The sequence below is a fragment of the Scyliorhinus torazame genome, chromosome 1 (assembly GCF_047496885.1).
Source record: "Scyliorhinus torazame isolate Kashiwa2021f chromosome 1, sScyTor2.1, whole genome shotgun sequence".
Taxonomy (NCBI): domain Eukaryota; kingdom Metazoa; phylum Chordata; class Chondrichthyes; order Carcharhiniformes; family Scyliorhinidae; genus Scyliorhinus; species Scyliorhinus torazame.
This window is the reverse complement of record NC_092707.1, coordinates 204,464,166-204,491,177: the sequence shown is the minus strand read 5'-3', so window position 1 is coordinate 204,491,177 and position 27,012 is coordinate 204,464,166. Positions and strand designations below refer to the sequence as shown.

The following is a 27,012-nucleotide window of genomic DNA, read 5'->3' as shown; positions in this document are numbered from 1 at the left end:
TTCTTAGTCATGCTGATGAAATTCCCTGATTCGGGGAGAATCTCTCCTTCCAAAACAAGTAAATTAAATTTGAGTTCACGGTCGTATTTGGTCGTCAAATTAAACAGTTTCAATAGACATGGTTTAACTACCGAAATTATAACTGCAACAAAGACGGCCAATCCAGCATATTAGTGTTATGGAAGAGCCGAAATTGGCAATCCCGTTAGACCTGTAGCCAGTTCTTTCTGCCGCCTGCCTCAAATTACTGCAATCCTATTCAACACGTGTTGAAATGTTGATTTCCATTTGAACCGTGCGTTACTTCTCCTATGCTTTCAATTTGTGACAATTTTACATCGGCTCTTCATTCTCTGAAAGATCTTTGTCAAAACCATCAGACCCACTTTATAATCCTATTGTCGTTCACAGTTTTGCTGATCTGGACTATCAGAACATTCAAGACTGCAGCTTGAGGGAGCTTCTGTGAATGTTGGGCCCTGTCCAATGTCTTTCTGTACATTTGAACAATGGTTACATTGGATGGGACAATAGGGCGACAACAAGTGTTGCCCTGGAAGCTGGTGCATTTCTGAAGCTATTCCTCTTTGATGATGAGAAGACTGAAACCGAAATGGAAGACGAGGCTTCGTTCCAATGTGAAATGGAACCTCTGCTTGTTGCCTTGTCTCTTCATTAGCTAGCAAAGCATTAAAGGGAACTCCAGAGTCAAGCGTCACTGCTCCACTGTAGCCAAGATGTTGAACGTTACTGGGCATCTGAGGTGTGAGTAAAGGAAGTGGGCTATCAGATCGAGTGGTATGTTGAGGACTTTCCATGGTACTATTTAGATTTCCATGTGGACCGATCGGGATCTGGACTTCAGAGGCTAGACTGTTGGTACTGGTAGATAAAAGATGGTTCAAGACGTCAGCACAGCAGGAGATGGTAGAGTGCAGATGGCGACAATCTTCATGTTGTGAAAGTGTGCCCAGAGGAATGTTTGTGAACAACTTATCCAGTTCTTTAATGTAACTTTGCATATCTTCAGTGTATTGGGTACTTGTAGCCCAATTATCTTCTTGTTCAGTTGTCAGTATGTTCGTTGCGTTGCATGACTCATTCTCCTGTTGAAGGACTGAATTCAATTGGGTCACACTGAGCAGGTTTTCAGGTAGCGTGCCTGCTGGTTCAAAATGAGCTATTGGCTTTGTTTCGATGCTTAAACTTTCATTTCTGGTTGTACTTTCAACGTCTTTGCCTGCTTCATCTCCATGATGCTGTTGTTCATTTATATCGAAGTACTGGTTTTGTCCATCACCTGTAAAAGCAGAAGCTCCAAACATGCTTTCTATCACATCTGACTCCTGCTCTTCATAAGACTGCAACATCTCATCAGCAAAGTTACTTGGTAAGTAAGTATAGTGGAAGTGCTCGTCACTGGACAGTAGGTCTCCCAATAGCAAATCTGGTGGTTTGACTTGACATGAATGATGAAGAAATTCCCTTGGTTGGGTGAAGGGCATGGTGGGCAACATTGGCAGGATGCATGGTTGGGCTCTAGGTTCAGCCAAAAATGGAGAAAACTGGGAATGGTCCGAAAGGAGCTCTGTGTCAATGTCTTCAATGCATTTTTGTCTGGATTTCTTTTCCTGCAGACACCTATCAGGCCCTCTTCTATATTCATAAGATTTCCTGGAGGCACTTGAGGAGTGTTGTTTCTTGGGGAATGCTAATGCCAGCAACAGATCTGGGTGAGATGATTCCAACCCTGCTAAAGACAGTCGCAGAGTTTTAATAAAATATTCTGCCAATTCATCCCCAAACCCTCTTTAAGGATTAATGGCCCATAACTTCCCCAGAGTGCCAATATCCAGCGGATTGCCACTCGCGACTGAATTACCCACATTGATATTCCAAAGCCCGTTTCACCCACCCTTCCTCATTCAGGCTGGGTGAGACAGGAGCAGCTAAGCATCTCCCAGCCGCATCGGCGAGGAATAGCCAGGATGCAGAGAAGAAAGGAACACCCTTTTTACGGCACTAGCCATGGGGGGGGGGGGTTCTGGCAGGGGAGCGTCAGTTCGGACTGGAGAGGGACAGGGACTTCGGGAGGGGCTGGGGCCGGGTCAGACCCAGAGGGGTGGCTGGGTTAAGTCGGGGGTGCAGTAGTGGCTCCCCTGAGGGTGGGGTCCTGTTCAAGGCTGGGTCTGGGTTTTTTAAATAGTTTCTCTGGAGTTAAATGTGATTTTCTTCTCACTAATTCTTTCAGAAAAACCATCGGGGAAAATTGGCAGAACCATCCAAAGTTAGCAATTTAAATTTCTTCTGTCGGATTGTTCCCAGCCCAGCGCAATTGTGCAGAGGAAGAAAGCACTTCTGGGAAATTGTCAGGTAAACCCTTACGTGGGAACTTCCTGGAGGGTTTCTCCTGGGCATCATTGGGGATACTCATTAAATTCAAAGTAACTTCATTGCAGTGTTAATGTAAGCCTACTTGTAACAATAAAAAAGATTATTATTATGCGTGCTGGGAACCCGGAAGTTATTATTGTTTTTATACACCCACCAATGAATTCCCCGATTGGTAAATGCTCAATTTGAAATGAAACTGAACAAATTCTTGAGATAATGAAAGATGCCAATATAAATGAGTTTTCTTTTTCCCAAGTTTTCCACCATTCATTATCTGGGCTCACCGCTGAATAATTACCAGGTATCAGGGACTGCTCTCGGAACCAAAAAGCAGCGGAAGTCAAATATCGCAAAATTAGTTCTCCCCAGAATCCAGATCAATATTTTTCTCTCAACCAACATCACTGAAACAGATTGGGCGGAATTCTCCCCCACCCCCCGTGCCGGGTGGGAGAATCGCCCGGGCGCTACGCGAGTCCCGCCACGCCGCCCAGACGCGATTTTCCCACCCCCACCAAATTGGCGCGGCGAGAATCACGGCTAGCCGCTGGGAGAATCGCCGCTTGCCGTTAGTAATGGGTGAGCGGCGATTCTCTGGCCCGGATGGGCCGAGCGGCCTGCCCAACACGACAGGTTCCCGCCGGCGCCGTCCACACCTGGTCGCTGCCGGCGGGAACAGCGCGGGAACACTGGGGGAGGGGCGGCCTGTGAGGAGGGGGGGGTTCCTGCACCGGGGGGGGACCTCAAAAGGGGTCTGGCCCACGATCGGTGCCCACTGATCGGTGGGCCGGCCTCTCTGAAGGAGGACCTCCTTTCCTCCGCCATCCCGCAAGATCCATCCGACATCTTCTTGTGGGGCGGCCGCGGTGGGGACGACAACCGCGCATGCGTGGGTTGGCGCCGGCCGCCGCACATGCGCGGGCGACGTCATTTACGCGGCGCCGCTTTTATGCGGCGCCAAGGCCCGGCGTGCGTAAATGTCGCAGCGCCGCTCCTAGCCCCCCGGGGGCGGGAGAATAGGGGTCTGGGAGTGGCCTCCGACGCCGGAGTGAAACACTCCGGTTTTCACTCCGGCATCGGGACTTAAGTCTCCCAATGTGGGAGAATTGCGCCCATTATCTTTTTATTTATATCTTTGCCGTTTGTGAATTCTTGCTTTGGGAAAACTGACTGCCACTCTAAAATGGTTCAGGAAGTCCTGAGGTTTATGAAAAGTGCTTTATAAATGCCAAGTTCTTTACTTTTAACGCGAATGTGTGAAGTGCCTGATTCTACATAAAGGGTATGTTATACAGAATCTTGTGTGATGCCAAAGGATTTTCAGAATCCTGAATGCAACAGGCCAGTGATAACCATGTTGCGATTTAACATCTTGCCTTACCTGGTCCACTGAGAGGTGGCAGTCTGGATGGAGCTTTCTGTAACGCAGGGAGAGGTATGAGATACACAGTCTTAGGTGACCCCTGCTCAAGTACCACAGCACCATACCTCTGTCGGCTGTTTAAATATGAGTAATACAAGGAATAAGGGCAAACATCTTCCCTGCTGGCTGGTTTAAAACGGACTACGCACATTTCCTATAGAGCAAGAATCTGCATTAGGAACAGGTCACAAAATCACTGCCACAACATCAGCACATATTATAATAAATTGCCTTCTAAAGGAACACGGGATCAGGAGTAGTCCCTCGATTCTGTTCTGTCATTCAACGTTCAGAGATAAGCTGCACTTACTTCATTTTTCCATCTTTGATCTGTATCCCTTGATAATCTAATGAAAGTCTCTCAATCTCAGTCTTGAACCTCCAATTAAGCTCCAGATTCCTACTACCTTTAGTAATTGTGCATGTTACACAAGTAAATGAGTAAGGGGCCTGTTTGGATTAGATTTTGATTGTTGCGACATTTCGAGAGGGTGACCTGGGGCTTTGACCAGGATTCTCTTGTTCCAGATACACTCACAACAGAGTTTATGATTGAAGACTCCTAGAGTTGTTTATATATATATTAGGGATGAATTAGTGCTAATCACAGTCCACAGTTATTAGCGCAATGTGAAATGAGTGGTCTTAAAGATAAAAGAATATGCTTAAACATTGATGTGAAGACAGCAGGGGTCAAACTCAGGATTGTAATACATATGTTCAGGTCAAACATGAGAAAGCACTTCTTTATATCAAGAGTACTCAATAACAGGGACTATTTGCCAGGAGAAATGATTGAGGACAGGACAAAGGACTCATTTAGGAGGAAGCTAGTTTCTGCAATATGACTTTGATATAGGAAACAGGCGGATCAGTGGCACAGTGGTTAGCACTGCTGCCTCTCTGCGCCGAGGACCCAGATTCAATCCCAGCCCTGGGTCACTGCTCGTGTGGATTTTGCACGTTCTCCCCGTGTCTGTGTGGATCTCACCCCTCCAACCCAATGATGTGCAGGGTAGATGAATTGGCCACGCTAAATTGCCCCTGAATTGGAAAACATTTATTTAAAAAGTAGGGTTGGATTCTCCGATCCTGTGGCTATGTCCGCAGGATCCATCTGGTCTTATGACCCGGTGCCGACCCCGCACCGATCCTCTGCCTGTGGGGTCTATCAGCCACGCAGCGTAAAGCCCGAGGTTTTACCTGCGGAAATGGTTGGAGAACAGGCGGGTCCGTGGCTGCACATGCGCACAGTGGCGGCCACGCCGCGCAACATGGCGCCGGCCGTGCGCGGAACCGGCCTGCCAATACTTCCCCCCCCCCCCCCCCCCCCGTAACCAACCTCGCAACCCCCAGACCAGCCTCACCAGTCCCCCAGCACCCGCCGAAGCCCCCCCCTGCCAGCAGAACAGCTCCCCCTGACTGTGGTGGCACTGGACACAGTCCACAGCCGCCAAGCGAGGTCCCCGAACGGTGTGAGCAACGCCGTCGGGGTCTCAGCCCATCGGGGGCGGAGCATTGAGGGAGGGCCTCAGGTGACGTCCTGAAGGCGTGCGGCGTACTCGTCGAGTATGCCGTTTTTGAGGGGGCGGAGCATCACAAAAACGGTGCCACCCCCAATTCCGGAGTAAATATGGATTCTCCAGCCGATCGCCGAACGCGATTTCGGCGTCGGCGATTAGAGAATCCAGTCTACAGGGTTAATAGCCTGGAAGCATGGGATCAAATGGATCAAAGTGCAAAGAGCCTTCTTCACTTAACCTATATTAAGAATTAGTTCTAATCTTGCTAAACTGTTGCTTATTTAGTGTAAGACTCACTTATTGCATGTTAAAAATGTAGCACCTATTGATGTCCATTGCTTGGCTCCTTGTGATTCAGATTTGTCCTGCCTAGCATTTTCGCAATACCAGCAGCTCTGCAATTCTTCTTGAAACAATTAACAAAGGAAAATGTAATTTAATAAATGAGAGATTCAGCACTGGGTTCTCCTATGAATTATCACCAGTTCCGGTCAACTTTGGGGCATAAAACAGAATCAGCAGCTTTTTGAACTCAACCATCTCAAATTTGTAAGTACAAAATCTAAAGCTGATTACCCACAAAAGAGCACACTATAATGGAAAAGAAACCAGTGCAGGAAGAGATCAGGGTGCCATTTAATCTCTGGACTCCCCACCGTGACATCCTGACCCCCCCAATGTATCAATTAAGGGGTCCTCAAGCCCCACCTCATAAGGGCAGGGCACCCCTGGGCCCACCTGGGCATCCTGGCATTTCCAGGATGGCACCCAGTTGGCAATGCCAGGGTGGTAGTGTCACGGTGTCATCAGGAGTCCCAGGCTCCGGGGTCCTGGGGTGGCCCCCACGGTTGCCTGGCCCGCGATCGGGGCCCACCGATCTGCGGGCGGGCCTGTGCCATGGGGGCACTCTTTGCCTTCCGCCTCGGCCAGAGCCTCCGCGATGGCCGATGCGAAAGTGACACCCCACCCCTTGCGCATGCGCGGGGATGACGTTAGCAGTTGCTGACACTCCCGCGCATGTGCGGACTTCCGCCGACCGGCGAGGTCCCTTCGGCCCCGACTGGCGTGGCGCTAAAGGCCTTTCCCCTGGCTGGCGGCATGCCAACCACTCCGGCGCGGGGCTAGCCCCTCAAGGTGAGGGCTTGGCCCCTAAAGGTGCGGAGAAATCCGCACCTTTGGGGCAGCCCGACGCCAGAGTGGTTCCCGCCACTCCATCCCGCCGGGACCCCCCGTACCGCCGGGTAGGGGAGAATCCCACCCCATATCTCTGGAATCAACCTAGTGAACCTCCTCTGAACTGTCTCCAATGCTACTACATCTCTCCTAAAATAAGGGGACCAAGACTGTGCACAGTCTCACCACGCCTTTTATAGTTGCAACAACACTTCCTTCCCTTTATACTCTATTCCTTCAGCTATAAATGCCAACATTCTATTCGCTTTCTTTATTACCTGCTGCACCTGCATGCTCATTTTCTGTCACTCATGCACGAGGACCCCCAGATCCCTCTGCAACAAAGCATCCTGAAGTCTCTCTCCATTTTCCTGACCAAAATGCATAACCTCACACTTATCCACATTAAACTCCATCTGCCACATTTTGGCCCACTCACCTGACCTATCGATATCCATTTGTAAGGACCTTATTTCCTCATTGTAACTTACTGTCTCACCTATTTTTGTGTCGTCAGCATATATGGCTATAGACCTTCTATCCCTGTATCCAGGTCGTTAATATAGATTGTAAATAGCTGGGGCCCAAGGACCGAACCCTGTGGCATCCCACTAGTTACATCTTGACATCCAGAAAAAGACCCATTTATCCTGACTCTCTGTCTTCTGTCTGTCAGCCAGTCTCCTATCCAAGCTAATAAGTTACCCCTAACCACATGTGATCACACCTTGTGAATTAACCTTCTGTACAGCACAAAATTACAATGCAATTTCTTCCCTTCAACTTATTTATTCAATTTTCTTTTTTTTTAAATATATTTTATTAAAATTTTTCAAACAAAAATGTTTCCGTTTTTACAACTCAACAAGGGATTAGACATTAACTGGTAAATAACATTATTTAAATAATATAGTGAACTAACAACAACAACTAAAAACAAATAAAAAAATAAAATAGCAAAAACACAAAATAGTGCTCCCCCCCCTCCCTCCTGGGTTGCTGCTGCTGTCATTTCTATCTTTTCATTATCGTTCCGCGAGATAGTCAAGGAACGGTTGCCACCGCCTGGAGAACCCCTGAGCCGATCCTCTCAACGCAAATTTTATTCGTTCCAATCTTATGAACCCTGCCACGTCGTTTATCCAGGCCTCCACGCCTGGGCGTTTCGCTTCCTTCCACATGAGTAGAATCCTACGGCGGGCTACTAGGGACGCAAAGGCCAAAACATCGGCCTCTTTCGCCTCCTGCACTCCCGGCTCTTCCGCAACCCCAAATATAGCTAACCCCCAGCCTGGCTTGACCACCTTTGAACTTACCCTTGCCACGACCCCCCAGAACTCATGCAGTGCCGGACACGACCAGAACATGTGTGTGTGGTTCGCTGAGCTTCCCGAGCACCTCCCACACCTGTCCTCCACCCCGAAAAACCTGCTCAGTCTTGCTCCCGTCATATGTGCTCTATGTAGAACCTTTATTTGAATCAGGCTAAGCCTGGCACACAAGGACGAGGAATTTACCCTGCTTAGGGCATCAGCCCATAGCCCCTCCTCAATCTCTTCCCCCAGCTCTTCTTCCCATTTTCCCTTCAGCTCCTCTATCATCGCCTCCCCCTCGTCCCTCATCTCCCGGTATATTTCGGACACTTTTCCTTCTCTGACCCATACCCCAGAAATCACTCTATCTTGGATCCCCTGCGTCGGGAGCTGCGGGAATTCCCTCACCTGTTGCCTCGCAAATGCCCCCACTTGCATATACCGGAAGGCGTTCCCCGGGGGCAACTTATATTTTTCTTCTAGCGCTCCCAGACTTGCAAACGTTCCGTCTATAAACAGGTCCCTCAGCTTCCTAATTCCTGCTCGTTGCCAACACTGGAACCCCCCATCCATCCTCCCTGGGACAAACCTGTGGTTATTCCTTATCGGGGACCACACCGAGGCACCCGTCACTCCCCTGTGTCGCCTCCACTGCCCCCAGATCCTCAAGGTTGCCCCCAGATCCTCAAGGTTGCCACCACCACTGGGTTTGTAGTGTACCTTTTCGGGGAGAACGGCAGCGGCGCCATCACCAGCGCTTTTAGGCTTGTTCCCTTACAGGACGCCATCTCCAGCTTCTTCCACGCCGCTCCCTCTTCCTCCCTCATCCACTTACAGACCATCGACACATTGGCGGTCCAGTAGTAGTCGCTCAAACTCGGCAGCGCCAGTCCCCCTCTGTCCCGACTGTGCTGCAGGAACCCCCTCTTTACTCTCGGGGTCTTTCCTGCCCACACAAAGCTCGTAACGCTCCTGTCTATTTTTTTTAAAAAGGCCTCTGTGATCAGAATGGGGAGGCACTGAAACACGAAAAGAAACCTCGGGGGGACCACCATTTTAACTGCCTGCACTCTGCCCGCCAGCGATAGCGGCACCATATCCCACCTCTTAAAGTCCTCCTCCATCTGCTCCACCAGTCGCGTCAGGTTAGGTCTATGCAGGGTTCCCCAGTTCCTGGCCACCTGGATCCCCAGGTATCGGAAGGTCCTTTCCACTCTCCTCAGCGGCAGAGCATCTATCCCCCTTCCCTGTTCCCCGGGGTGCATTACAAAAAGCTCGCTCTTCCCCATATTTAGTTTGTATCCCGAGAACTCTCCAAACACCCTAAGTATCTGCATTACTTCTGGCATCTCCTCTACCGGGTCCGCAACGTATAGCAGTAGATCATCTGCGTAGAGCGACACTCGGTGCTCCTCTCCCCCTCTAAGCACCCCCCTCCACTTCTTAGAATCCCTCAGCGCTATGGCCAGTGGTTCAATTGCCAACGCGAACAGTAATGGGGGCAGGAGACACCCTTGTTTTGTACCCCTATGTAGCCGAAAATACCCTGATCTTTGCCGGTTTGTGACTACGCTTGCCACCGGGGCCCCATACAAGAGTCTGACCCAATAAACCCCTCACCGAACCCAAACCTCTTCAGCACCTCCCACAGATACTCCCACTCCACCCTATCGAATGCCTTATCTGCATCCATCGCCGCCACTATCTCTGCCTCCCCCTCCGGTGGGGGCGTCATCATCACCCCCAGCAACCTTCGTACATTAACATTCAGTTGTCTCCCCTTTACAAACCCTGTCTGGTCGTCATGCACCACCCCTGGGACGCAATCCTCTATCCTTGTCGCCATCACTTTTGCCAGCAGTTTGGCATCTACATTTAGGAGTGAGATAGGCCTGTATGACCCGCATTGCAGCGGGTCTTTATCTCGTTTCAGGATTAGCGATATCGTCGCCTCCGACATTGTTGGGGGTAGCATCCCCCTTTCCTTAGACTCATTAAAGGTTCTCGCCAAGAGCGGGGCCAACAGGTCCATATACTTCCTGTAGAATTCCACCGGAAACCCGTCTGGTCCCGGGGCCTTCCCTGCCTGCATGTTCCCCAGTCCTTTAATCACCTTATCCACCTCGATTGGCGCCCCCAGACCTGCCACCTCCTGCCCCTTCACCTTCGGGAACCTTAGCTGGTCCAGAAAGTGTAACATTCCTTCTTTTCCCCCCGGGGGTTGGGACTTATATAGCCTCTCATAAAAGGTCTTGAACACCTCGTTCACTTTCCCTGCTCTCTGCTCCATATTTCCCGTTTCGTCCCTAACTCCCCTGATCTCTCTCGCCGCCATCCTCTTCCGAAGTTGGTGGGCCAACTGCCGGCTCGCCTTTTCCCCATACTCATATTGCATCCCCTGTGCCTTCCTCCACTGTGCCTCTGCCTTTCCCGTGGTCTGGAGATCAAACTCCGTCTGTAGTCTTCGTCTTTCTCTGTATAGCCCTTCGTCTGGGGCCTCCGCATATTTTTTATCCACCCTCATAATTTCCCCCACTAATCTCTCTCTTTCTTTGCCCTCTTGTTTCCCCTTGTGGGCTCTGATGGAGATCAGCTCTCCTCTAACCACCGCCTTCAGCGCTTCCCATACTACCCCCACCTGAACCTCCCCATCGTCGTTGACCTCCAGGTATCGCTCAATACACCCCCTCACCCTTCCGCAGACCCCCTCGTCCGCCAGTAGTCCCATATCTAATCGCCAGAGTGGGCGCTGCTCCCTTTCCTCTCCTAGTTCCAAATCCACCCAATGCGGGGCGTGGTCTGAAACGGCTATGGCCGAGTACTCCGTTCCTGCCACTTTCGGGATCAGTGCCTTTCCCAAAACGAAAAAGTCTATCCGGGAGTATACCTTGTGGACGTGGGAGAAGAAAGAGAACTCTTTAGTCATCGGCCTGGCGAATCTCCATGGATCCACTCCCCCCATTTGTTCCATAAATCCCTTAAGCACCTTGGCCGCTGCCGGCATTCCCCGGTCCTGGATCTGGACCGGTCTAGCCCTGGATCCAGCACTGTGTTAAAATCCTCCCCCATTATCACATTTCCCACCTCCAGGTCCGGGATACGTCCCAGCATTCGCTTCATGAATCCCGCGTCATCCCAGTTCGAGGCATATACATTCACCAGCACAACCGCCTCTCCCTGCAGTCTGCCACTCGCCATCACATATCTGCCCCCACTGTCCACCACTATATTCTTAGCCTCGAATGATACACGTTTCCCCACCAATATTGCCACCCCTCTGTTTTTCGCGTCCAACCCTGAGTGGAATACCTGTCCCACCCATCCTTTTCTTAATCTAACCTGATCCGCCACCTTCAGGTGCGTCTCCTGGAGCATGACTACGTCCGCCTTCAGTCTCTTTAAGTGCGCAAACACCCGTGCCCTCTTAATCGGCCCATTTAAGCCTCTCACATTCCACGTGATCAGCCGGATTGGGGGGCCATTCACCCCCCCCCCCCCCCCCCCCCCCGCCTCGTCGACTAGCCATCCCCTTTTTTAGGCCATCTCCCCATCCAGGTCCCGCGCACCCGTCTGTCCCCCAGACAGCGCCTTCCCGCCCTGGTCACCTCATCTCTTACCAGCTCCCCCTTGCATTCAGCAGCAGCAACCCAGTTAATCCCCCCCCGCTAGATCCCCCTCTAGCTTGGTAACTCCCCCCATATTGCTTCCGGAAGTCAGCTAACTCTGGCTGGCCTCGGCTTCCCCCGTTCACTCTTTGACCTCCCTGCGTGTGGGGCTCCCTTCCTTCCTGCGCCCGTTTTCCCGCTATAATTTCCATAGCGTGGGAAAATACCCACGCTTTCCTCTCGGCCCCGCCCCCTATGGCGCAATTCCCTCATTCCCCTTCCCTGTCCCTTTTTCCACCGGCGCCTACATTTCTTCGTGTGTCCCCCATCGGGGGGAGAGAAATTCCCCGTCCAACATTGCTGTACAATAGCCCTCCCCTTTCCCCACTTTACATTCCTGTACCACCACCTCGCTGCTTCTCTCCAAACATCAAATTCTCAAATCTAGTCCAGTTTCTCTGCTTGGATGAATGTCCATGCCTCATCCGCCGTCTCAAAGTAGTGGTGCTTGCCCTGATGCGTGACCCACAATCGCGCCGGCTGCAGCATCCCAAATTTTATTTTCTTCCTATGGAGCACCGCCTTGGCCCGGTTAAAGCTCGCCCTCCTTCTCGCCACCTCTGCACTACAGTCCTGATACACCCGTATCACCGCATTCTCCCATTTGCTACTCCGTGCCTTCTTGGCCCAGCTCAGGACCATCTCTCTGTCCATGTAGCGATGGAACTTCACCGCTATTGCTCTTGGTGTTTCACCTGCCTTTGGTCTTCTCGCGAGGACCCGGTACGCTCCCTCCACTTCCAGGGAGCCTCAGCTCCCATTAGCGTGTGGAGCATCGTGCTCACATAAGCCACAACATCAGCTCCCTCTGCTCCTTCGGGGAGACCTAGAATCCGTAGGTTTTCCTCCTCGAGCTGTTCTCCAGGGCTTTCAGCCTTTCTATGCACCTCTTGTGTAGTGCCTCGTGTGTCTCCGTTTTTACCACCAGGCCCTGATCTCATCTTCATTCTCAGTTGCCTTTGCCTTCACTCCATGGAGCTCCATCGACTGGACCTTCTGTGTTTCCTTCAGTCCCTCGATTGCCAGTAGCATCGGCCCCAGCACCTCTTTCTTAAGCTCCTCCACACATCGTCGGAGAAACTCCTGCTGGTCCGGGCCCCATACCATCTGGGCTCCATCCGCCGCCATCTTGCTTCTCCCTTCTCTTCTCTGCCGCTGCTCCAAAGGATCCTTCGCAATCTGGCCACTACCGCCGCTGCTTTCCATACACACCCGAGGGGACTCCTTCCTTCGTCACCCCACACTGGGTTAGGTCGAAAAAAAATTCCGTTGGGGCTCCCGATAAGAGCCCAAAAGTCTGTTGGAACGGGAGCTGCCGAAACGTGCGGCTTAGCAGTGCATCACCGCAACCGGAAGTCCTGATTCAATTTTCTTTTGATCACAACAACTCAAAATAAAATTCTCCTCATCTCACCTTTGTGCTCGATGGTTACTGACACTTCTGTAAGTGGAATTCATGTTTCCTTATTTACTCAACTTAAAAGCTCTCCTCAACTTTCCCTCTGCTCTAAGGACAAGTCTTGGTCCCCTATCCTTTCCACATCTAAAGTCTGAAAAGGCAGAGATGACACTCATCATCTCATCAACTCGTGAAGTTACATTTCTTGAAGAACCAACCACTGTTCTTACCTCTCGAGTGTGCAAGGGTTACCAGATCCTGGGACAAAACTCCCCAGTGGGCTAACATCAGAGGGTGCAGTAATGTCACTATCCTACAAGACGGAGACAGCTGCTCGCAAAAATGTGACTGAGTGAAACCAGGAAATTCCACACCAGTTAGCCAAACATCTGGGGCTGGATTCTCCGATTTTGAGGCTATGTCCACAGGATCCATCTGGTGTTACGACCAAAACATTGGCGCCGCTCCCGCACTGATGCTCCGCCCGGTGGTGGGTTAGCAGCCACGTCAGGTAAAGCCCCCGGCTTTCCCTGCAGATACGGACGCAGAATGGCCGAGTCGAATGCCGGGACGACCTGCGGCGGCCGCGCGGTACAACATGGCGCCGGTCGCGCACAGACCCGGCCTGCCAGACAGTGCCTCCCTGTAGCCCCTCTCGCCACCCCCAGCCACGCTCCCCGACTGTGACAGCGCTGTACACAGTCCACAGTCGCCACGCGAGATTGACGAAACCTCAGAGCACATGTGCCCCACGCCGTCAGAAAGTCGGCCCATCGGGGGCAGAGCATCGGGGGAGGGCCTCAGGTGACGTCCTGAGGCCGTCCCAACAGCGTGCGGCATACTCAGCGATTATGCCGTTTTTGAGGGGGCGGAGCCACTGAAAAACGGCGCCCCGCCCCCCCCCTCCCGATTTCAGCATAAAAACAGATTTTCCAGCCAATCGCCGAATGCGATTTCGGCCTCGGCAAGCGGAGAATCCCGCCCAGATGCTGGAATTCTCCCAGTCATTCGCTAGTGGATGGAATCCCTGGTCCTGCCGGCAGCGCATCCCCACCCACTGGTTTCCCAGCAGCGCAGGGTGGCTTCAATGGGAAATCCCATTGACAGCGACGGGAGCAAAGAATCCCATCGCCAGCGAATCCAACCACTTCCCGTTGCCATGAAACAAGCGGCTGGGAGGCTGATAAATCCCGCCTTGTTGTTGGGAAATTGCTGGAGTTTATAATTAAGGACAGGGTGACTGAACACATTGAAAGTTTAGAGCTGATCAGAATCAACAAAGAACAAAGAAATGTACAGCACAGGAACAGGCCCTTCGGCCCTCCAAGCCCGTGCCGACCATGCTGCCCGACTAAACTACAATCTTCTACACTTCCTGGGTCCATATCCCTCTATTCCCATCCTATTCATGTATTTGTCAAGATGCCCCTTAAATGTCACTATCGTCCCTGCTTCCACTACCTCCTCCGGTAGCGAGTTCCAGGCACCCACTACCCTCTGCGTAAAAAACTTGCCTCGTACATCTACTCTAAACCTTGCCCCTCTCACCTTAAACCTATGCCCCCTAGTAATTGACCCCTCTACCCCGGGGAAAAGCCTCTGACTATCCACTCTGTCTATGCCCCTCATAATTTTGTATACCTCTATCAGGTCTCCCCTCAACCTCCTTCGTTCCAGTGAGAACAAACCGAGTTTATTCAACCGCTCCTCATAGCTAATGCCCTCCATACCAGGCAACATTCTGGTAAATCTCTTCTGCACCCTCTCTAAAGCCTCCACATCCCTCTGGTAGTGTGGCGACCAGAATTGAACACTATACTCCAAGTGTGGCCTAACTAAGGTTCTATACAGCTGCAACATGACTTGCCAATTCTTATACTCAATGCCCCGGCCAATGAAGGCAAGCATGCCGTATGCCTTCTTGACTACCTTCTCCACCTATGTTGCCCCTTTCAATGACCTGTGTACCTGTACTCCTAGATCTCTTTGACTTTCAATACTCTTGAGGGTTCTACCATTCACTGTATATTCCCTGCCTGCATTAGACCTTCCAAAATGCATTACCTCACACTTGTCCGGATTAAACTCCATCTGCCATCTCTCTGCCCAAGTCTCCAAACAATCTAAATCCTGCTGTATCCTCCGACAGTCCTCATCGCTATCCGCAATTCCACCAACCTTTGTGTCGTCTGCAAACTTACTAATCAGACCAGTTACATTTTCCTCCAAATCATTTATATATACTACAAAGAGCAAAGGTCCCCGCACTGATCCCTGTGGAACACCACTGGTCACAGCCCTCCAATGAGAAAAGCATCCTTCCATTGCTACTCTCTGCCTTCTATGGCCTAGCCAGTTCTGTATCCACCTTGCCAGCTCACCCTGATCCCGTGTGACTTCACCTTTTGTACTAGTCTACCATGAGGGACCTTGTCAAAGGCCTTACTGAAGTCCATATAGACAACATCCACTGCCCTACCTGCATCAATCATCTTAGTGACCTCCTCGAAAAACTCTATCAAGTTAGTGAGACACGACCTCCCCTTCACAAAACCGTGCTGCCTCTCACTAATACGTCCTTTTGCTTCCAAATGGGAGTAGATCCTGTCTCGAAGAATTCTCTCCAATAATTTCCCTACCACTGAAGTAAGGCTCACCGGCCTGTAGTTCCCGGGATTATCCTTGCTTCCCTTCTTAAACAGAGGAACAACATTGGCTATTCTCCAGTCCTCCGGGACATCCCCTGAAGACAGCGAGGATCCAAAGATTTCTGTCAAGGCCTCGGCAATTTCCTCTCCAGCCTCCTTCAGTATTCTGGGGTAGATTCCATCAGGCCCTGGGGACTTATCTACCTTAATATTTTTTAAGACACCCAACACCTCGTCTTTTTGGATCTCAATGTGACCCAGGCTATCTACACACCCTTCTCCAGACTCAACATCTACCAATTTCTTCTCTTTGGTGAATACTGATGCAAAGTATTCATTTAGTACCTCGCCCATTTCCTCTGGCTCCACACATAGATTCCCTTGCCTATCCTTCAGTGGGCCAACCCTTTCCCTGGCTACCCTCTTGCTTTTTATGTCCGTGTAAAAAGCCTTGGGATTTTCCTTAACCCTATTTGCCAATGACTTTTCGTGACCCCTTCTAGCCCTCCTGACTCCTTGCTCAAGTTCCTTCCTACTTTCCTTATATTCCACGCAGGCTTTGTCTGTTCCCAGCCCTTTAGCCCTGACAAATGCCTCCTTTTTCTTTTTGACGAGGCCTACAATATCTCTCGTCATCCATGGTTCCCGAAAATTGCCGTATTTATCCTTCTTCCTCACAGGAACATGCCGGTCCTGAATTCCTTTCAACTGCCACTTGAAAGCCTCCCACATGTCAGATGATGATTTGCCCTCAAACATCCGCCCCCAATCTATGTTCTTCAGTTCCCGCCTAAAATTGTTATAATTAGCCTTTCCCCAATTTAGCACATTCATCCTAGGACCACTCTTATCCTTGTCCACCAGTACTTTAAAACTTACTGAATTGTGGTCACTGTTACCGAAATGCTCCCATACTGAAACATCTACCACCTGGCCGGGCTCATTCCCCAATACCAGGTCCAGTACCGCCCCTTCCCTAGTTGGACTGTCTACATATTGTTTTAAGAAGCCCTCCTGGATGCTCCTTACAAACTCCGCCCCATCTAAGCCCCTGGCACTAAGTGAGTCCCAGTCAATATTGGGGAAGTTGAAGTCTCCCATCACCACAACCCTGTTGTTTTTACTCTTTTCCAAAATCTGTCTACCTATCTGCTCCTCTATCTCCCGCTGGCTGTTGGGAGACCTGTAGTAAACCCCCAACATTGTGACTGCACCTTTCTTATTCCTGATCTCTACCCATATAGCCTCACTGCCCTCTGAGGTGTCCTCTCGCAGTACAGCTGTGATGTTCTCCCGAACCAGTAGCGCAACTCCGCCTCCCCTTTTACATCCCCCTCTATCCCGCCTGAAACATCTAAATCCTGGAACGTTTAGCTGCCAATCCTGCCCTTCCCTCAACCAGGTCTCTGTAATGGCAACAACATCATAGTTCCAAGTACTAATCCAAGCTCTAAGTTCATCTGCCTTACCCGTAATACTTCTTGCATTAAAACATATGCACTTCAGGCCACCAGACTCGCTGTGTTCAGCAACTTCTCCCTGTCTGCTCTGCCTCAGAGCCACACTGTCCCTATTCCCTAGTTCTCCCTCAATGCTCTCACCTTCTGACCTATTGCTCCCGTGCCCACCCCCCTGCCATACTAGTTTAAACCCTCCCGTCTGCCAACATGGATTTGTCTGATGCCATCATACCCGATGAATCTGATTGAATTTTTTTGAAGAAATGGCTGTAATGGACAAGAGAATATCTATGGACATTAGATTTTTACACTTCTAAAGACATTTGATAAAGTCCCTTAAAGGAGACTGACGCTCATGGGATTGAAGACAAATTCTGACATGTTTAGGAAATTGGTTGAGCAGCAGGAATTAGAGGGTGGGATTTAACTAAATGGGAACAAAGTCCTATAGTGAGCGCAGTTAGCCACATGTTTTCCGGTGCTCGCAGCGCTGAGAAACACACACTTTAAACGGCACTTGGATTAGATAAGGGGCCTCAGCGGAGGGACATGCAGCCGAGGCCGCACATAGCCCCGTTTTGTGCACTGAGGAGCTCTGCTTTCCGGAACTCCTCAGTGTCGCAAGAGAGGCATGCTGGTCTCTGGAGCCCCCAAAGCGATCCCCAACCCCCATCCCCCAGCCCCAATGCACTATGTGTGGGCCCAGGCCGGCACCCACTTGGCATTGTCAGATTGGCAGGATGGCACCATCAGGATGCCAGGCTGGCAGTGCCAGGGCACCTGGGTGGCACCAGCAGTGTCAGGGGACCACCATGCCCAAAGAGCATGCACCTGGGGTCTCCATTCCCCAGGGAGACCCCCCCTCCAATCCCCTGGGAGAGCCCCCCTAGCACCCAAGTGCCGTTTCGTCTGGTCCCTGTTTGGGGAACAGATAGATCCCAAAGCCCCGGGTACCTCTGGAAACAGCATATTAAAGGGAGACCAGCTGTCTCGCTTTAATATGCAGATTTTCCAAAATGTGATCCCACAATGGGCTGGTATTTGGGAGCCACAATTCCTTTGGTCTTTATCATCTCAAATATTTCCTGGGCTAGTAAATTCTTGTGGGTGTTCTGGATAATGTTTCAGGTGTGGACACTGCTTTCCTCTAACCTTCCCGCTATCCTTACATACACACATCTGAATCAGGAGGTCATATGGCCCCTCGAGCCTACAAAATTGAATTCAAATTCAGCTACCATGGTGAGACTTGAACCCATGTCTCCAGAGTATTAGCCTGGGTTTCTGGATTACTACTCTGTTACTCCACCATTATTCCACCATCTCCCCTATTATTCTTGTTATATGTAAGGAAACCATTCCTCGAATTTGGCATCAATAGTCTGATCAGTACAGTAGCACAGTGATTAGCATTTTGCTTCACAGTTCTAGGGTCGCAGGTTCGATTCTCGCTTGGGTCAGTGTGTGGAGTCTGCATCACGTTCTCCCCGTTACTGCGTGTGTTTCCTCCGGGTGCTCTGGTTTCCTTCCACAAGTCCCAAAAGACGTGCTGTTAGGTGAATTGGATATTCTGAATTCTCCCTCTGTGTATTTGAACAGGCGCCGGAGTGTGGCGACGAGGAAATTTTCACAGTAACTGCATTGCAGTGTTAGTGTAAGCCTACTTGTGACAATAAAGATTACTATTATTTACCTTTGGAAAACCAGACCCTGGGTTCCAAGGCTTCCTTCACAGGCAAGACCCAAGCAGTAGGTTGGGGTCTTAACAGGGGGGGGGGGGGGGGGAAGAGAACTAGCAGGAGCAGCTTGTTCATACCCACCCGACCCCAGTAAGAGGCGGTGGGTGGGGCCAGCTCCGGACAGATGGCAAAGGGTGTGTGGTAGTCACCACTGTTGTATTATATTGTATATATGGGTATTACGGTAAGGCCCCTGTACTACAGGTACGGGGTAGATCCCTGCCTGCTGGCTCCGACCAGTAGGCGGAGTATAAATGTGTGTGCTCTCCGAACAGCAGCAATTTCGTAAGCTGCTGCAGGAGGCCACACATCTCTGTGTAATAAAGCCTCGATTACATTCTACTCTCGTCTCGTCATAATTAATAGTGCATCAGGGTGAAAATTCTGGTGAACACTTTTGGGGCAGGGTGATGCCAATAAGGCATACCATACTATATTTCTATGGCAACAAAATGCCCGGTTTGGAAAAGGAAAATACGTGTGCCCAGCAGACAAGACTCTTTGTCAGCAACAGCAGGTTGGAAAATTACCACTCCACAGTAAACCCTGGGTACCAGGGAACAGTTCACTCTGGTACTGAGCACTCATTTATGGTTCCTAGGTGCTTCAGCGTCAGCTCCTGTATCTACACAGTACACACTTAAAGGGAAGAATTCACTCCTCTCTGATACCATACAGCCGGCGTGTACCATACAGCATGGCTCATGAGTGCCTCAGTGTTGGCTCCTGTATCTATTCAGTACACACTGGGTAGAAAGAAATATTTTAAGTACTGTCTGATACTATATGGCCTGTATGTTTCAGAGCATACCCACCTGTGTATGTACACTACACATTTGGTAAACAGGAACAATTCACTTGTTTACTTGTACAATCCATTTGTGCCAGTATTGCTACAAACACAACACTGAGTTATTGTAGTGAGGTTCTTTGCAGGTGCAAGATTACCTTTGTCCCAGAAATGGGTAAACTGTCCACAGAATCCCAAATCACTTCGGGCAGAACACACCTTGCCACAGTGATGGTAGTGGATAAAACCTAGGCAAAAGAGGACAGCAATAGTTCAGGAGAAGACACTGACACCGTACAGTAAATGGGCCAGACACAGAAGCTCGCCACATAGGGATAGCACTTAACTTGCACTTGGACCTGTTCCCTCTGGTCCTCTGTGACTGCTGGCCCTCACCTCAATTCCCACCACTCGAAGCAGTGGATCAGATTGCGACGGGACCTCGTAAAACCCAATTCAAATGAGATCCAGCCTCATAATCCCACATCAAATTCAGAGTCACGGGGCAGAATGTTCTGCAGAGGCTGGTGGCCTCACCAGCGGCATAAATGTTGAGGTGGAACCAACATGGCAGTGTCACCCTGAGCCAATTTTACAGCCATCAGGCCGGTAATTTAAGGCCGTGAATTCCGCTCTCATCTGGGAGGAATCCACTCCTTTGAGAGTCACAATCAAATGGCCAGCAACTCCCTAATCCCAGCCTGGAGCGTTTGCCACTGCTGGGTCTCCAGGCAGTCCTCCAGCAGGACTGTCATTGGTGCCGAATTAGAAGGTGAGTGGTGGGGGGGAATGGCGAGGGGTGGTGGGGAGGATTTCACCAGGGCCAGGGTGGCAGAGACTGGCATGATTGGGGTTGGGATTGGGAGGGCAGGGGAACACGTGGCTGAGATACTGAAGAGAATACAAGGATCAAGTTGACATTGCAAGATAGATTATTGACAATCTATATGGGGCATCAACTTATGTAATATAAAACGATCATTCGAGAGGCAGAGGGGGTCATAGATAGCAGCTTCAGGGAATTAGTTACACCAAAGATTGGAGATAGATGGGTAACTGTAAGAGGGACTGGGATGAAGCAGTCAGTGCAGGGATCCCCTGCGGTCGTTCCCCTGAGAAACAAGTATACCGCTTTGGATACTTGTGGGGGGGGGGGGACTTACCAGGGGTAAGCCATGGGGTACGGGGCCTCTGGCACGGAGTCTGTCCCTGTTGCTCAGAAGGGAAGGGGGGAGAGGAGCAGAGCATTAGTAATTGGGGACTCGATAGTCAGGGGTACAGATAGGAGATTTTGTGGGAGCGTGAGAGACTCACGTTTGGTATGTTGCCTCCCAGGTGCAAGGGTACGTGATGTCTCGGATCGTGTTTTCCGGGTCCTTAGGGGGGAGGGGGAGCAGCCCCAAGTCGTGGTCCACATTGGCACTAACGACATAGGTAGGAAAGGGGACAAGGATGTCAGGCAGGCTTTCAGGGAGATAGGATGGAAGCTCAGAACTAGAACAAACAGAGTTGTTATCTCTGGGTTGTTGCCCGTGCCACGTGATAGTGAGATGAGGAATAGGGAGAGAGAGCAATTAAACACGTGGCTACAGGGATGGTTCAGGCGGGAGGGATTCAGATTTCTGGATAACTGGGGCTCTTTCTGGGGAAGGTGGGACCTCTACAGACAGGATGGTCTACATCTGAACCTGAGGGGCACAAATATCCTGGGGGGGAGATTTGTTAGTGCTCTTTGGGGGGGTTTAAACTAATGCAGCAGGGGCATGGGAACCTGGATTGTAGTTTTAGGGTAAGGGAGAATGAGAGTATAGAGGTCAGGAGCACAGATTTGACGTCGTAGGAGGGGGCCAGTGTTCAGGTAGGTGGTTTGAAGTGTGTCTACTTCAATGCCAGGAGTATACGAAATAAGGTAGGGGAACTGGCAGCATGGGTTGGTACCTGGTACCTGGATGTTGTGGCCATTTCGGAGACATGGATAGAGCAGGGACAGGAATGGATGTTGCAGGTTCCGGGGTTTAGGTGTTTTAGTAAGCTCAGAGAAGGAGGCAAAAGAGGGGGAGGTGTGGCGCTGCTAGTCAAGAGCAGTATTACGGTGGCTGAGAGGATGCTAGATGGGGACTCATCTTCCGAGGTAGTATGGGCTGAGGTTAGAAACATGAAAGGAGAGGTCACACTGTTGGGAGTCTTCTATAGGCCTCCAAATAGTTCTAGGGATGTAGAGGAAAGGATGGCGAGGCTGATCCTGGATAAGAGCGAAAGTAACAGGGTAGTTATTATGGGAGACTTTAACTTTCCAAATATTGACTGGAAAAGATATAGTTCGAGTACATTAGATGGGTCATTTTTTGTACAGTGTGTGCAGGAGGGTTTCCTGACACAATATGTTGCCAGGCCAACAAGAGGCGAGGCCACGTTGGATTTGGTTTTGGGTAATGAACCAGGCCAGGTGTTGGATTTGGAGGTAGGAGAGCACTTTGGGGACAGTGACCACAATTCGGTGACGTTTACGTTAATGATGGAAAGGGATAAGTATACACCGCAGGGCAAGAGTTATAGCTGGGGGAAGGGCAATTATGATGCCATTAGACGTGACTTGGGGGGAATAAGGTGGAGAAGTAGGCTGCAAGTGTTGGGCACACTGGATAAGTGGAGCTTGTTCAAGGATCAGCTACTGCGTGTTCTTGATAAGTATGTACCGGTCAGGCAGGGAGGAAGGCGTCGAGCGAGGGAACCGTGGTTTACCAAAGAAGTGGAATCTCTTGTTAAGAGAAAGAAGGAGGCCTATGTGAAGATGAGGTGTGAAGTTTCAGTTGGGGCGATGGATAGTTACAAGGTAGCGAGGAAGGATCTAAAGAGAGAGCTAAGACGAGCAAGGAGGGGACATGAGAAGTATTTGGCAGGTAGGGTCAAGGAAAACCCAAAAGCTTTCTATAGGTATGTCAGGAATAAGCGAATGACTAGGGAAAGAGTAGGACCAGTCAAGGACAGGGATGGGAAGTTGTGTGTGGAGTCTGAAGAGATAGGCGAGATACTAAATGAATATTTTTCGTCAGTATTCACTCAGGAAAAAGATAATGTTGTGGAGGAGAATGCTGAGACCCAGGCTAATAGAATAGATGGCATTGAGGTACGTAGGGAAGAGGTGTTGGCAATTCTGGACAGGCTGAAAATAGATAAGTCCCCGGGTCCTGATGGGATTTATCCTAGGATTCTCTGGGAGGCCAGGGAAGAGATTGCTGGACCTTTGGCTTTGATTTTTATGTCATCATTGGCTACAGGAATAGTGCCAGAGGACTGGAGGATAGCAAATGTTGTCCCTTTGTTCAAAAAGGGGAGCAGAGACAACCCCGGCAACTATAGACCGGTGAGCCTCACGTCTGTAGTGGGTAAAGTCTTGGAGGGGATTATAAGAGACAAGATTTATAATCATCTAGATAGGAATAATATGATCAGGGATAGTCAGCATGGCTTTGTGAAGGGTAGGTCATGCCTCACAAACCTTATTGAGTTCTTTGAGAAGGTGACTGAACAGGTAGACGAGGGTAGAGCAGTTGATGTGGTGTATATGGATTTCAGCAAAGCGTTTGATAAGGTTCCCCACGGTAGGCTATTGCAGAAAATACGGAGGCTGGGGATTGAGGGTGATTTAGAGATGTGGATCAGAAATTGGCTAGCTGAAAGAAGACAGAGGGTGGTGGTTGATGGGAAATGTTCAGAATGGAGTTCAGTTACAAGTGGAGTACCACAAGGATCTGTTCTGGGGCCGTTGCTGTTTGTCATTTTTATCAATGACCTAGCGGAAGGCGCAGAAGGGTGGGTGAGTAAATTTGCAGACGATACTAAAGTCGGTGGTGTTGTCGATAGTGTGGAAGGATGTAGCAGGTTACAGAGGGATATAGATAAGCTGCAGAGCTGGGCTGAGAGGTGGCAAATGGAGTTTAATGTAGAGAAGTGTGAGGTGATTCACTTTGGAAGGAATAACAGGAATGCGGAATATTTGCTAATGGTAAAGTTCTTGGAAGTGTGGATGAGCAGAGGGATCTAGGTGTCCATGTACATAGATCCCTGAAAGTTGCCACCCAGGTTGATAGGGTTGTGAAGAAGGCCTATGGAGTGTTAACCTTTATTGGTAGAGGGATTGAGTTCCGGAGTCAGGAGGTCATGTTGCAGCTGTACAGAACTCTGGTACGGTCGCATTTGGAGTATTGCGTACAGTTCTGGTCACCGCATCATAGGAAGGACGTGGAGGCTTTGGAGAGGGTGCAGAGGAGATTTACCAGGATGTTGCCTGGTATGGAGGGAAAATCTTATGAGGAAAGGCTGATGGACTTGAGGTTGTTTTCGTTGGAGAGAAGAAGGTTAAGAGGAGACTTAATAGAGGCATACAAAATGATCAGGGGGTTAGATAGGGTGGACAGTGAGAGCCTTCTCCCGCGGATGGAAATGGCTGGCACGAGGGGACATAGCTTTAAACTGAGGGGTAATAGATATAGGACAGAGATCAGAGGTAGGTTCTTTACGCAAAGAGTAGTGAGGCCGTGGAATGCCCTACCTGCTACAGTAGTGAACTCGCCAACATTGAGGGCATTTAAAAGTTTATTGGATAAACATATGGATGATAATGGCATAGTGTAGGTTAGATGGCTTTTGTTTCGCTGCAACATCGTGGGCCGAAGGGCCTGTACTGCGCTGTATCGTTCTATGTTCTATGTTCTAAAACGTGTGATTATGAAACTAAAAAGACAGGTCAAAGGTGAAGAAGAGGGGTCTATGGCATTATGTTCTTGTCAATAGAAAGCCACTGGAGCTCAGGAAAACACGTGACCTAACCAGTATCCTTCAAGGGCTGCTGACCACTAAAAAAGTACCTGCTCCCACAGAATGAAACGAGGACTGAGTGCAGCAAGGAACAAGTGCTAAATTGGGAATTTTGGACATGTGAGAATCACTGGGACATTTTTCCCAAACAATAATTTAGACTAACAGTCAAACACTGACTCACAATCTGCAAGCTAGTTAAAAACCTAATTGAACAGAAACTGCCTGATAGCAGCAGTTATCAATCAATTAACGGAACGTTGCCTGAATAGGTGTTTATTATTTTAACAGGAAGCTCACTCAGCAGTTGCAACCCAGGAGTGAATCTTCAGCCCTCTATAAAAGCAGAGAGATTTTGCAACCACAGAGAGGGAGCACAGAGTGAGACGAGAGCGGAGTGCTGAGTTGGAAATTTAGTACAGGCGGGGCTTTGGTACATAGAGGAAGGAAGTACTTTAATACCCTTTCTCAGCCTTCAGTAGCTGTTGAGTGTTTTCCTTTCTCTCCAAGTTAGGAGACCGACTATGACTTTAGCTGTTTAGCTAAATTAATAAATAACTGACTTATTAAATAAATAAGGTTGGACTAATATGGCAGGAACGGCGGTGTATTTGGGCACCGGGGTCAGTGGCCAGAGGCATTCTCATCTAGAATCATAGAATTTACAGTGCAGAAGAAGGCCATTCAGCCCATCGGGTCTGCACCGGCCCTTGGAAAGAACACCCTACTTAAGTTCTCGCCTCCACCCTATCCCCGTAACCCCGCTTAACCTTTTGGACATTAAGGGGCAATTTATCATGACCAATCCACCTAACCTGCACATCTTTGGACTGCAGTAGGAAACCGGAGCACCCGGAGGAAACCCACGCAGTCACCTGAAGCCAGAATTTAACCGGGGCCCTAGTGCTGTGAGGCAGCAGTGCTAACCACTGTGCCACCATGCTGCCCCAGTCTCCCAGATGGGCAAGGAGCAGATCAGGTCTAGGGCAGTAATCAATATGTACACTCCGGGCAATCTCCCAGAGATAAGGGGCAAAACTCTCCCGAAACGGCGCGATGTACACCGACTGGCGCCCAAAACGGCGCCAATCAGACGGGCATCGCGCCGCCCCAAAGGTGCGGAAGTCTCCGCATCTTTGGGGGCCGAGCCCCAACATTGAGGGGCTAGGCCGGCGCCGGAGGAATTTCCGCCCCGCCAGCTGGCGGAAACGGCCTTTGTTGCCCCGCCAGCTGGCGCAGAAATGACATCCCGGGCGGCGCATGCGCGGTAGCATCAGCGGCCGCTGACAGTTTCCCGCGCATGCGCAGTGGGGAGAGTCTCTTCCGCCTCCGCCATGGTGGAGACCGTGGTGGAGGCGGAAGGGAAAGAGTGCCCCCACGGCACAGGCCTGCCCGCGGATCGGTGGGCCCCGATCGTGGGCCAGGCCACCGTGGGAGCACCCCCTGGGGCCAGATCGCCCCGCACCCCCCCCCCCCCCCCCAGAGCCCGCCCACGCCGCCTTGTCCCGCCGTTCAAAAGGTGGTTTAATCCACGCCGGCGGGACAGGCAATTTATAGGCGGGACTTCGGCCCATTCGGGCTGGAGAATCGAGCGGGGGGGGCCCGCCAACCGGCGCGGTGCGATTCCCGCCCCCGCCGAATCTCCGGTGCCGGAGACTTCGGCAACCGGCGGGGGGTCGGAGAATGACGCCCAAGGTATCACCAGCAAGGGACGCCTATCTGGCAGTGGCAGATCATCATTTTAAATAATCAACCGTCCATATGTGGGCTAATTTGAGGTGCTACCAGGATGTTCCCAGTGGCCACATGCCTCCCCCTCACTGTGGCCAAAGCCCAACAGGTGCCTGGAAGTGACTTTCTGGCAACTGGCTGGGAGAATACCACAAGGCCCCTTGTTCTTAATCCACCCCATCCTCTCCCAAACTGAAGCAGTATTGACCACGATCCTGTGGTCAGAGATTATTTTTTTTATTCAAGGCTTTTTAGGGGAAGCTCAGGTTGGAGGCGCCCTCACGGCCTCCATCTTGCAAATGCCAGTGTGGCTGCTGTTCCTTCCTAGCTTCCGGCCTACAAGCTCCGAAATCTGCTTGCGGTCCTTTATTGGAAGTGGTCAATTAGAAGGCCACCTCTCAGGGTATCATTGGCAGCAAGTGCGGTGTCAGGACCCAGAAATGGTCACATCCTGTGATTGAGAGAGAAAGAAAGAGACAAGCACAGAGAGACAGCGGGGTGGGCAGACAGACAGGGAGACATACAGAAGTCCTTGGGTTGCACTTTCAGATAATTACAAGTGTGTAAGGCATACAAGTATCAGGCATCATGAAAGACATGCAAGGAGAGCATTTTCAGCTGGCAGAGCTCTACACATCTCAAGTTGTCGGATAGCATTAGACTTTTGAACCTAGACCATCAACTATCCCCTTATTTGCAATTATTATAAGGTCCAGAAAGGAGTCCACACCGAGCCGAACAGGTTGGATCAAAAGGAAAACGGTCTAATGCAATAGAACAAGAGTTCAGAGCAGTTACTCTACTACAGGAGCCCCCACACAGTTCATGACCCTCCAGTTTTATGCAGGATGGAGCTTCGCCCCTCAGTGCGGAGTGGATATTCTCCATAGTCCAATCCCCAGTCTCAGAAGTGTCCCATGACCTGCTTAACCCCAG

The 27,012-nt window shown here is 50.4% G+C and overlaps 1 protein-coding gene across 1 annotated transcript in view; it reads right to left on the bottom strand.

The window, feature by feature from the left end:
• Nucleotides 1–395: 395 nt before the first annotated feature.
• The window catches only part of LOC140419100 (uncharacterized), a 60,309-nt gene continuing 33,692 nt past the window's right edge, over nt 396–27,012 (bottom strand). Inside the window, exons 3-5 of the mRNA XM_072502889.1 lie at nt 19,686–19,775; nt 3,776–3,971; nt 396–1,750 (exon numbers count right to left, since the gene is read on the bottom strand). Of these exons, the coding sequence (XP_072358990.1) occupies nt 396–1,750; nt 3,776–3,971; nt 19,686–19,775 (1,641 nt within the window). The remainder of the gene's footprint in view (nt 1,751–3,775; nt 3,972–19,685; nt 19,776–27,012) is intronic.